Consider the following 12,594-nt stretch of genomic DNA (forward strand, 5'->3'; position numbering starts at 1 on the left):
CCCCGACCTTAGATGTTAAATGTGCACTTTCCTGGCTGGCCCAGGGGAACAGAGGGAAAGACTTCAGCACAGCCCTGCACAGGGGGAGCTCCTCTACTCATTCGCTGGCTCCTTCAGTGAGCCAGTAAACATGCTACAAACTGGAGAGCTGAAGCACCAGGTTCGGCCTACCACACCCTTGTGTGTTAACATCACGCAGGCACAAATCTGTGTTGCTCACTGCTGTATCCCTGGCACCCAGCTCAGTGCTTGGTGTGGCTGGTGCTCAATAAATATTTATGCAATAAACAAAATGAGTCATCATCATTTTTAGGGGTTCCCAGATCCAGAAGGAAGGGAAAAGCAGGGTCCAAAATAAAGATGGATAAAGCCCCGCCGTGTGCAAGCCCTGTGTCAGGCATTTTCCCAGCTACCCTTGGAACCCTCAGAACCAAGCCCAGGCTGCTGCCCCAGGTTTCTAGGGCAGACGGTGTGGTTCATGCCATTTGACCGACAAGGAAACTGAGGTTTGGGAGAGAAGTGAGTGGTCCAAGGTGACGCTGTGGTGGGAAGAACTGCTATTCAAGGCGAGGTCAGTGTCCATGGAGACCGTGCTCTCAGCACCGTGCCCCATGGCCACCCAAGTGACCCATCCCCAAACTGCGACCCTACCTGTTAGCCAGCTGGATGCCACTCAGCGTGGTGGAGCCATCCCGGCTCACGAATAGCCGGAGATTGCTGTCTGTGGGGACACAGGGGAGGACGGAGACTGAGTGGGGCAGGGGCAGCTGGGGCGGCCCCGGAGCAGGCGGCCCCGTCCCCCAGGCCTCCCCGCTCGGGCAGCTCACCCTCAGTGTTGCTGCCGTCCGTAAAGTCCTGGCTTTGCATGATCTTCTCCACGATGTCGTCCGCATCGATTCGAGTGTCATCCACCCACGTCGGGTGGCTCTCCACGGAGTCCTTCTTCCGCCTGGGAGGGGCGGGGCAGAGCAGAGTCACAGCAGTCCGGCCAGTGACAGGTGCAAGGACGACAGTGGTGAGCACCTATGGCACTCAGGTGGCTCTGAGCGCGCGTGAGAACCTAGTCCCAGTCGTGCTCCTTTAACCCTCACCTCAGCCCCCAGGGCAGGTGCCATGACCTGGTTTTATGGATGAGGGCCTGGAGGCCCCAAGAGGTTACCTAGCCTTAGCCTCTGAGAGGCCGCGTGGTGTGTAAAGGGGAGACCTAGGTCACTAAGCCACACACAACAGCATGTGCCTGCCAGGCCCAGGCTGTGCCCTCATGTCCATCCAGCCCTCTGAGGGGGGAACCTGCTTCCCCATGCTACCAGTAAAGAAGCAGAGGTTCAGGGGGGCCCCAGGAAGGGTCTGTTCTCCAGGAGCATTGGGCAGCGGTGCTCACCGGAACGAACGGTCAGACAGATGGGGCCGCGGCGGCCGTGGGGGCTTCTCAGGCGGCCGGTGCTCTCGTTCGCTGCCCTCGGGGCCCTCCACAGTCATGCCGAGGCCACCAGAGGCGCTGCTGCTGGTGGACGTGTTGCGGCGGTGTGTCAAGTCTGAGAGGCTGGAGGAGCGTGAGTGTTCCGTGCTGTAGCCTGGCGGGCATTCGGGGAGGCTCGTTATGCGGGGCCAGCCAGGAATGCGGAAAGCCAAGGGCATGGGGCCAGGCGGGCACTCACCAGAGATCTTGGACTGCTGGCTGGCATAGCTGGAGTTGCGGGAGTGGCCAGAGTGGAAAACCTCCTCGGGGCTGGACAGGTTCTGTTCGGGCTCCTCTGGCACCCCTGGAGAGCGGGGAGAGCGCAGGCTTAGCAGTGGGGCCGGCCCTGGCCATCCATGCGTGTTCTCTCACAGAGGCGGCGGGGGTGGGAGGTGGGGGGCAGAGGAGGGTGTGCTATGCGTTACCCATTTAACAGACAAAAACTGAGGCCCTGCTCCCACCACAGTTGACCCCCGGAGCCCAAATTTGCTCATTCCACAAATATCTGTGAGGACGTCCTCTGCACAGGTGCTGTAAATAGCAGATGGGGTATCACAGGCCAGCAGGAAGGGAGAATGTAGAACAAAAAATGACCCACAATTAACCACAACTGAGGTGAGTGGTACAGAGCAGGGAGCAGTGTGGACGGGGGTTTGACCCAGTCTGGGACCAGGGAAGACTTCTCTGAGGATGTGGCCTTAATGGGAGGCCTTCAGGAGGCATGGGAGGGAACAAGCCACAGAAGGCATCAGGAAAAGGGGCTTCCAGCCAGAGGAACAGCAGAAGCAAAGGCCCTGAGGCTTGAATGAGCTTAGGTCAGTGCGGCTGGAGTGGAACAAATAAGGGGAATGGGGAGTGGCCAACAGTCCTGTTCCAAGTCACCCGTAAACAGTAAACAAACTTTCCAGCACTCGCCAGCAGGAGGCGCAAGGGACCCAGGCGGATGTACTCTGGGCTCCATGAGAGCCTGCCCACCAGTTCTGGTCATAGGAAGGAAGAACTCATATCATCCATCCCCCTCCTCAGAGAAGAACACAGCAGGCCATAGGCTGGACCCCAACCTGCCTGTGTCCCCACTCAAAGCACAGGGTTCTCAAGACAGGTGCTCTGCAGATGGGGGCTTGCAGGAGAGGGGTAGAAAATCAGCCACAGAGGCATGTGGGGACTCAAACCCCACCCTGCCTGCGAAAGGTACCTCTTCGACTCGGCACAAAAGGTACCATCTATGCCGGGGCGGCCTGGTGTTCCCCCTACCCCCAGAAACTGGAGAGAGCAATGGTGTTGGGAAGCCCTTGTTTTTGCGAGCAGTCACCAGGCTGAGGCAGCCATGAACCCCAGCTTTCAGCTCCGGGCCTCACCTGCCTGAGCTACAGGAAAAATGGGAATGGAAGAAAGCTGGCCCTTGAGGTCAGGGCCCTCACTACTACAGTCGTCCCCGGGGGCAGAATCACTCCGCAAACATCCGCTGAGCCGCCCAATGCCCCCCGCCCTCTCTAATTGCTCTCCTGGTGCAAATTAGGGTAGCACGTGCCGCCCTGCTCACTCATCAGCTCAGGGGCAGTCTGCCTCCGGCGCAGAGCTCACCCCCAGGGACGGAGTACGGGGGCCCCACCTCGCCGGGCACAGCATTAGACCCGGGGTAGCGGGGGAGGCTGGAGCCTAATCTTCCTCAACCTAATCTCCCGCTGTCTCCTCTGGAGGTTCGGACGTTTGCATTTTGTATGACGTTAGTAATAATGACAATTTAGTAGAAACCCAGTGCCAGGAAATACATAGAGCACATACTGTATGCCAGGCAAGGTGCGCTCAGCTCACCCCCACAGCAGCCCAGGCTGTGGTTATTGCTGCTGCCCCCTTAGTCGGGGAGGATGCTGAGACTGGACAGGCAAAATGGCCAGTCCTGGCAGCGCAGCAAGTGGGTGAGCGAGGGCTCCCGGCACATCCCTCTGCCATCAACACTGCCCCCCACAGCTCAGATGCAGCTCCAGTGCCACCTCTTCAGGGAGGGCTGCCCTGGTTGTTCCCAGGGAGATGCTTCCAGTGCCTGTCACTGCTCCTGTCACACCTGTAGGGGACGTGGACTTTCCTGTCTCTCCTGAAAGACTCAGCCTCAAGGTGAGGGCACTGCTGTGATCCTGGAGCCCAGCACGGCGCCCAGCACATGGGAAGGGCTCAGACATGGGCCTAGTGGAAGCATGGACAGGTGTAAATACCATCCTACCACCTGTCTTCTCAGCAAGCATCCCCCTTGGGACTGGGGATATAGAGATGAGCCCTGGGCCACGGAGAGGAGCGGGGAGGGCAGGTGGAGAATGGTACCTGAGCTGAGGATGGTGGGCCTTGCCTTGGGGGGCCGGGTGCCACCGCCACTGCCACTGCTGCCGGTCCCACCGCCCTTGCGCGTCAGCTGCAGGGAGGAGTCCTGACCCGGAATGGAGATGGACTTGGCGGTGGACGGTGGCCTTGGGAGGACAGAGGGCTGTGACTACAGTGCCCCATATTCAGGGACAAAGACAGGGGAGCCCAAGAGCCCGGAGGAGGGGAAGAGTCCCGGTGTAGCCCCTCCCAGCCTGCGCCCACACTCACGTCTTAAAGCAGGGGTCTCCGGAGAGCAGGAGCATTCCAATGGTGACCTGCACAGAGGGAGGAATCAGCCATACCACACCCACCTGCGGCCCAGGTGCTTCCCTGTGGCCCCTCTGCTCTGGCTTCCCATGACGGGCTGGACTCTGATCCCGTCTCTGCCCTTGCTGGACCTGATGAAGCCATCGAAATGCACTGAGCCCCTGTTTCCTTGGGTAGATGACATGACCAATCCTGACACCTGCCTTCTAGGGTAGTGGAGAGGACCAGGGAACGGGAGGCTTTGCATGGCTCAGCGCCTGGCACACAGCGCAAGCAGAAAAAGTTAGCTACTGTCATTCCAGAACCGCAGCTAGGAGAGGGGTCACAGACCCTCTCCAGCCTCGGGGCCTGCTCCCAGCCTCAGACTGACCGAGGGCACATGAGCTCCACATGGCAGGCAGACAGGAGGGAGGCTCACAAAGCCCACCTGGTAGGGAGGGGGTTCACCAGGTATAACACGGGGGGCAGGGGTGGGAAATGGTGTTCGCAGAGTCTAAACGGAGGGTGGGGGCATGGTGAAAATTTATTGAGTAAAGTAAAGCAAGAAGCCGTCAAAAATTCATGGGGCGCCTGGGTGACACAGCGGTTGGGCGTCTGCCTTCGGCTCAGGGCGTGATCCCGGCGTTGTGGGATCGAACCCCACATCAGGCTCCTCCGCTATAAGCCTGCTTCTTTCTCTCCCACTCCCCCTGCTTGTGTTCCCTCTCTCGCTGGCTATCTCTATCTCTGTCGAATAAATAAATAAAATCTTTTTTAAAAAATTTAAAAAAAAATTCAACATCCACTTGGGCAGGGAGTTTGGCAATGGCCCATCCAAGGCAGGGTTGGGTCCCCAAGTCTGCGCTGAGATGGAGCGACAGGAAATGGGTGATGGGACAGAAAATGGGTGCCCATACCCCAGTGCCACCACTGACAGAAATGGAGATCATTGGGCTGAGACTTTTTTTTTTTTTTTAAGGCTTTTTTTAGAGAGAAAGAGTGAGAGAGAGAATGTGCAGGAGCAAGGGATGGGCAGAGGGAGAGAGAAACTCAGGCAGACTCCGCTCCCACCACGGAGCCTGACATGGGACTCAATCCCACAACCCTGAGATCCTGACCTGAGCCGAAACCAAGAATCTGACGCTTAACCAACTGAGCTCCCCAGGTGCCCCCCACCCCTTTCTGGAAGTAAACTCTCCGTCCAACGTGGAGCTTGAGTTCATGACCATGAGATCAAGAGTCGCAGGTTCCAACGACTGAGCAGCCAGGCACCCCCTGAGGCTTTTTTTTTAATGAATTATTTGACTGTGACAGCAGCCCCCAAGGAGGTGACGGCCCCAGGCTGTAGACAGGGAAGCAGCACCCAGACAGAGACTCAAGCAAGGGACGGCCCACAGCCCTGAAGACAGGACGTGGGGAAGCTGACCTTGCAGCTGAGACCCCCTGCACCGCCATCATGCCCCGATTTGCCTAAGGGTGCACAGGGCCCCTGGGGCGAGACCAAAAAGCCCTAGCCCCCACCAAAACTAGACTGGACCTTTTCGGGTGCCTCTGGTTCCCTCTGGGGAGGGTCCAGGAGGCTGCAGAGCCCCCGTCCACCACCTGCTGCCTGCCTCTGCTTCAGGCACAACTTGCTCCCACCGGGTCAGCTCGTAGAGGTGTGGTTAGGACAAGACTGTTTTCTCAGCCAGGTGGAAGGGCGGGGGACAAGGAACAGAGGTGTGCTGGCAGCAGCGGAGGCCCAGATATCTCGGTCCGGAGAGGCCCGAGAGCCAGCTGCCTGGAGGGAGGGAGCTGCCCCGGCCGCAGGAAGGCTGCCTGCGGCTGGGCTCTAGGAGCAGCTTGCCCGGGTCAAGGGATGACAGGTTCTTCCACTCACTGAGCCTCCACGGCGAGCTCCGGTAGCCTCCTGTCACATGGGCCAACGCTGAACAGCTGGGGGTGAAGTGTCAGCTCTGCCTGTGACCCCAGGCAAATGATCTATGTAACCTCTGTGCCCTAAGCCCCTCCTATGCAAAACTGGGAGGAAGAACAGACACCACGCCCCCTGGGGCTGTTGTCAGGCATCACAAGATGAGAGGTGGTGAGCGCTCAGGGCTGCTCATTTCAACAAACCCTTAAAGAGACTGCTGGGATCTGCCCCGATCCTGAAGTAAAGATGGAGAAACTGAGGCCAGTGGCAGAGCCAGGCTTCTGAGGGTGGTTTCCTGACCCCGGGACCACATCTTCCCAGTGTCTGGGATGGGAACCTGTATTTTTTTAACAACCCTCCAGGGGACTCTGATGAGGAGCAGGTTGGCCCCCGTCCCTTGGTGGGAGGGGGCAGAAGAGGCGGCAGGGCCCTGGTACCTTGAGGATGGAGTTGTCCTGACGAGTATTCTTCGTGTCATATCCCTCCAGCAGGCAGCAGCGCACTGTGGAGCCTGAGCCCGCGAATTCGGCCAGGTTCAAGTCGGCGAAGCCCAGCTGGGGACAGAAGAGAGTGTGGGAGGCTGCACGGGCTGTGTGTGTGCACAGCGGGCGGCACAAGGGTTAACTTGGGGTGGGGGCAGGCAGATCCCCTGGGCCCACCCCACAGCCCAGACTGAGTGTTGCATAATGGCCCCCAAGGACAGAGGCTGGTCTGGAGCTCACATCTCTGAGCTGCACAAAGCACCCTTTGTGCCACATCCCAGCGTGCACTGGGCCAGCGCCTGAGATGAAAGGACATTGTTGTCTGTGACACAGAGGCATTGTTCCCTGGGAAACAAGGCTGTGCTGTGGGAGCCGCCGGGCCAGCGGGCAGGGGGGAGGAAGGCCCGTGGGAACTTGGTATGGGGGTGGGGGCAGGCAGGAGTCCCTCATGGAGGTTGGAGTGAGGGGCTGGCGGGAACACCTGGCTGCTCCTGGGATGCAGAGTGAGGCGCCAGGGATGTGGAGGGAAGTGGGAGCACATTCGAGAACAGGGTGTAGGAGCTGGGAAAGCCTTTGCAAGAAGCCAGGTCTCCAGACCTGGGGGAGGAAACTCAGTTAAGGTGGGGGGTGCTAGGATTAGGGTCTTGGGGAACAACCAAACACACAGGTGGCATTTATTGAGCACCTACTACATGACAAGTCTCTACTGCAGAGTTTAGGGGCACACAAGCCAGAATCAGAGACTTGACGGGTTCAAATCCCAGCCCTGCCATCAAGTCAGAGGGGCCCCCATTTGGCAGGGAAGAAAACTAAGGCTCTGGGGGGTAAGTGACTTGCCCAGGGCCCCACACAGCTCAGGCAGCAGAGCCAAGCCCAAGACCAGGCCCAACCAGCGTCCAGTCTAGTCGCCCTTCTGGGCCCCAGCTTCCTTCCCTGGAGAATGGGAACAGGGCCTGTCAAGGGCGTTTGATCACAGGACAGGAGGGAAGGGCCTGCAGGTCGGACACGTGCCGGGCGCCTGGTAAGTGCCTGCCGAGTGGAGGTGGGAGGGCGCAGCTGTCCGTGCCCATGTGACTTCATGGGAGGAGAAATTTCCACTCTGGCAGCACCTTCCACAGCCCAGTTCTAGCCATCCCAGCCCTCTGTTTCTGGAGAGGGCCACCAGCGCCCGGGCCAGGGCAGAGCGGACGGCCCAGAACACGGAGCTTCCTGAGCTCCAGTCAGTGGGAAGGGACACGCCTTCCACACAGGGCGAGGTGAGGCAAAGGCATTTCCCCTCCGGACAGACTGAGCCCACCGCCTACTGCCAGGCAGCCTCCCGGGGGCCATGGAGGGTGGGCTGTGAGTGCCCACCAAGAAGGGGGTCTAGGGCAGAGGGGGCTTAGTCAAAGCCAGACATAACCCCTGCAGAGCCACCTTTCCCGCTGGTCCCCACGGGTGCCGTGCAGACGGCAACAACACAGATGGGCCACAGCAGGAGACCGGCTGGGTGCCCACCACCCAGCCACGCACGGGGGCTGTGACAGTTAGAAAGCAAAAGGAGTCTGTGAAAACATGCCCACGGCGTGCTGGCAAGTGAAAACCACGCTGCAGAATCTGTTTAGAACAAGTCCCTTTTGTGTGTATAAAAATCTTGTCTGTGTGCACCCGAGTCCACACACGGGGAGCTCATTTTCCGTTCCTCTAAACCCCAGTGCATGGGTTTGACTCGCTGCTCTGTGTGTACCTTTCATAATTTTCTTTTTCTTAAGAGGTCTGGGAAGACCTTAATGAATCCAAGGATGGGGTCTGGGGAGGAAGACTGCAGAGGAAGGGGGTGGAAATTGCCCTTCTCACTGTGAACTTCTGTACCATTTGTGTTACAACAAGCATACGGTAGCTTTGTATTAAGTGCAAAGACTATCAGTAAAGATATTTCCAAGAAAGAACACATCTCATGCAGAGCTGAGTGTCTCCTGTTTGGTGCAGAGAGGGGGCTGGAAGTTCTTCTCTCATGCCTATTCCATCCCACTATCCCTTCAGAGCCCCACTCACCTTGGAATAAGCCTTCCCGCCTTTTAACTCCTGCAGAGAGACAAACAGAAGCAGCAGCGTGACTAGGGAATCCAAGGGACCTCATGCATCTCCCCCCTCCCCCCACCGAATCTGACTGCTGGGGGTAAGTCAAGCCAAGGAGCAGAGTGACTCACTCCTTGCCCTCTGGAGGGGACAGGTTGGGGATGGGGCTAAAGCCGCTGGATCAGTGGCCTCACACTCCCCCCGTTGGACCCTCAGCCCCCAGCCCCAGCCCTGAAGCCCAGCCTCACCTTGCGCACCGACACGCGGAAGATGCAGGGATCCAGCAGGCCGGTGGCCGGGTTGGCGCTCATCTTACACACGAAGGTGAACCTCTTCCGCCACCGCACGCAGTTCTCCTGCACCTCCTCCCTGCAGGGCAGACAGGTGAACACGAGCGTGCGGGTCAATACAGGTATCAGGGACAGGACCGGCCTTCTGGGAGGGGATAGGAGGAGGAGGGGGCTCTCGCTTTTTACTTTGTATCACAAAGTGACTGTATTTTCATAAAAAAGGACATGCCTGTGTAAGTGTTGTAAAAACAAAAAATAAGTAATAAAAAAGGAAAAAACACAAGGTAGGGGTGAGGTCAGGCGGGGGGGGGGAGGCTACTCCTTGCCCCTGGTTCCAGCGCTGTCCCCTCCCCTTGTTCTGTGGCCTAAAGTGGGGGGGGCTCCTTCCTTTGCCATTACCTTCCTGACCCCTGGCCATTCAATCGACTCTCACAACAGTCTTCCCGAACTGGCCCCAGAGCCCATTTTACAGATGAAAAGCGAGGTAAACTGCCCAGTGTCACCCAGATAGGAAACAGCTGGCCTTCCGCTCAGAGCTGTCTGGCTGCAGAGACCCCTTCTTTACCACTAACAAAAACAATGTTAATAGTAACAATAATGGCATCTAAGGCTCGTATTGCGCTTCCCCAGGGCCAGGCAGCACTCACCGCCTGCACTCACCAGGCACTTCAGTGATGCCGTTCCAAGGGCCAGAGACCCACGATCACGCCAACCCTCCAACCAACTGTCTGGGACAGCTACTACCATCAGGCCAATCCCACATTCACAGACACCAGGAGCTGGGGGCTAAGACCCTGGCCCGAGGCCCACCGCACGCACGGCAGAACAGGGACTTGAACCCGAGCGGCAGGCTCCCGGTGCCACATGCTTCACTCTCACACCAGCCTGAGACACCAACTCGGGGTCCTCAGTTTCCCTGACGCTAAGTGGGGAGCTGGTCTTCAGTCCAAGTTCCTTCTGCACCGGGCGGGGTGGGGGGGGGATTACCACACTGAAAAATTCAGCACCGCCTTAACAGGGAAATGCTTTGTGCCCTGGGAGGGAGTGGAGCCTCAGGGAGCACGTGGCCGGCCTCTCCCAGCTGCTCAGCAGGATCTGGGGTGGCAGTAACAAGCTCCACAGCCCTGCACATCTCCCCGTCCCCCCACAGCCCACCTGGCAGACCCCGTGCTCAGGAAGGGGTGGTCACGGAAGGGAAGGGACAGCGTGAGAGACGTTATCTCCTGCCCCATCATCCCATCTAACAGGAATGGCCACATTGGACAGCTGAGGAAGTGACCACTCCACACCCCAGGGACACCAGGATCACAGGTTAACTCCCAGACTGGGGCCTGAGGGTAGAAGGTCAGCATCATCTGAACGTGGGCGTGTCTGGTTCTCACACAACCTCAGACGACAGGCTCTATGCCACCCTCTTCCACAGGGGAGGGCACTGAGGCTCCAAGAAACTGCCCCAGATCACATCCCCAGTGACGACAAAGCAGGACTGAATCCAGGACTGTCCGACTACAGTCAAAGCATTCAGCCACCACCTTGGTTCACGGGCCACAGAGCCTGGAAAAGCCTGGCAGGCAGAACCCATCACGGTTTCCAGGCCAGCAGGGCCCTGCCATGTACCTGAGACACGCACCCATGTCTCCAAGTGCCAAGTTCGAGCCAGGCACGGAGCTCTGCAGGGGACTTTATTCACAGATCAACACTGACAGTTACCCCAGTGATGACTCAGTGTCACCAGGAGAGGGTGGAGGGAAAGGGTGAGTCAGAGTAGGTGACTGGCCACAGGGAGGTGACATTCAAGCTCAAACGGGAATGAAGAGAGGGGTGTAGCCAGTGGGGGAGACAGTTCCAGGCAGAGGAAACAGCATGAGTGAGGAACAAATACACTTTTGGTTTCCTTGGCCTCACCTCCCCTGAGCCAGGCCTCTCTGAGGAGACCCCTCCTGGCTCCACACGACGCTTCTCCCACATCCGGCCGGGGCCGTGACAAGGGGCACCAGGACTCGAGTCAGGCAGACCTGGGCTCACAGCCCTCACATCACTGAATGACTCAGCCAGGGCTTGACCTCTCCACCCTCATGGGTAAAACAGGAACGCCACCCACTCATTTGTGGGCACCTGGGAGCATCGGCAAGCCCCGTGAAGGGCCTGGCCTGGGGAGGTCTGTGAGACGTGCCTCGTCTGATAAAGACACGGGGCACTCCAGCAACTTCCTGCAGCCCCAAGACTGAGGACAAGCAGAAAATGTGAGGGCTAGAGATGCAGGGAGGAAGAAGACCCTCAGCAGACACGGACAGGGACCCTGCCAGAAGCAGGTGTCACAGGAGAAGCCGCAGCCCTGGGCTGGGAACCTCACCTGACCCAACCATGCTGGCTCCATCCATTCATTCAAACATGTGCCAGTCACTGTTCTGTGCACCCGGACCACAGCCGTGACCAACTTACACTGCGGTGGGAGATGGAAAATGAGGTCAAGCAAACAAGAAAACGTAGTGGAAGGGGAGAGAACTAGAATTCTCTCTCTTGGCCGATACTCTGATCTTGTATGTAGAAAATCATAAAGAATCCACTAAAAACTATCAGAATACAAGAGTTTGGCAAGGTTTCAGGATACAAGAGCAATATACAAAAATCAATTATTTCTATACCCTCGTGAACATCCACAATGAAATGAAGGAAATAATTCCATTCACAACAGTAACAAAAAGAATAAAATAAACGGGATTACATTTAACAAAGAAGTACAAAATATATATTCTGGAAAACTAGGAAACATTACTGAAAGAAATTCAAGAAGATCTAAGTAAATGGAAAGACATCCCACAGTCATGTTTCCAAAGGTCTAATGCTGGTAGCGCAACACTCCCAAAATGATCTAAACATTCAACACAATCTCAGCTGGCTTCCTTGCGGAAATTTGACACATTGATCCTAAACCTTGGGAATTTAAGGGTCCAGAATAGTCAAAGCATCTAGAGAAAGCAGAAGAGGACATAATTAAAGGAGTCACATGTCTTTGACTACAAAACTTCTACAAAGCTACCATAATCAAGGGAGTAGGGTTCTGGCATAAGGACAGACACATAGATCATTGGAATGGAATTAAGAGTTCACAAATAAACCTTCATATTTACGGTCAATTGATTTTTCAAAAGGGGGGGGTCTTTTTAACAAAAGTTGCTAGGACAATGAGATATTCACATGCAAAAGAATGAAGTAGGACCCATTTCTCATACAGTATACAGTAACTAACTCAACAGGGACCAAAGACCTAAGTGTAAGAGCTAAAACTACAAAATTCTTAGAAAAAAATACAGGATAACTCTTTGTGCTCTGGGATTAGGCAACAGTTTCTCAGATACGATGCCAAAAGAACAGGTGACAAAAGAAAAAACAGAAACACCGAACTTTATCAAAATTAAACTTTTTCATGACTCACAGAACACCATCAAGAGAGGGAGAAGACAGCCCACAGAATGAAGGAAAATATCTGCAGATGCTATGTTTAACAAGGGACATGTCGCCAACAATATATAAAGGTCACTTAGAACTGACCAGTAAAAGCCCAATTTAAAAACGGGCAAATGATCTGAACACACATTTCTCCCAGGAAGATACACAAGTGGCCAGTAAGCACAGGAGAAGATGCCCAGTGTCATTAGCCACAAATCAAAACCGTAATGAGTGACCATTTCACACGCACTAGGAAGGCTATAATCAAGACTGATCATAACAAGAGCTGGGAGGAGAAACTGGAGCCCTCATACACCAGGAAGGTTAAACACAGGCTAC

At 56.3% G+C, this 12,594-nt stretch overlaps 1 protein-coding gene across 2 annotated transcripts in view; it reads right to left on the reverse strand.

Moving 5' to 3' along the window:
* Window positions 1-12,594, reverse strand: part of FAM102A (family with sequence similarity 102 member A) — a 34,148-nt gene that overhangs the window by 4,092 nt on the left and 17,462 nt on the right. For both annotated transcript variants that reach the window (XM_002915179.3, XM_034664591.1), the window contains exons 2-10: window positions 8,764-8,884; window positions 8,492-8,521; window positions 6,413-6,529; window positions 4,046-4,092; window positions 3,779-3,921; window positions 1,659-1,763; window positions 1,382-1,574; window positions 828-949; window positions 652-721 (exon numbers count right to left, since the gene is read on the reverse strand). In XM_002915179.3, coding sequence (XP_002915225.1) covers window positions 652-721; window positions 828-949; window positions 1,382-1,574; window positions 1,659-1,763; window positions 3,779-3,921; window positions 4,046-4,092; window positions 6,413-6,529; window positions 8,492-8,521; window positions 8,764-8,884 — 948 coding nt within the window. The remainder of the gene's footprint in view (window positions 1-651; window positions 722-827; window positions 950-1,381; window positions 1,575-1,658; window positions 1,764-3,778; window positions 3,922-4,045; window positions 4,093-6,412; window positions 6,530-8,491; window positions 8,522-8,763; window positions 8,885-12,594) is intronic.

The sequence above is a fragment of the Ailuropoda melanoleuca genome, chromosome 7 (genome assembly GCF_002007445.2).
Source record: "Ailuropoda melanoleuca isolate Jingjing chromosome 7, ASM200744v2, whole genome shotgun sequence".
Classification (NCBI taxonomy): Eukaryota; Metazoa; Chordata; class Mammalia; order Carnivora; family Ursidae; genus Ailuropoda; species Ailuropoda melanoleuca.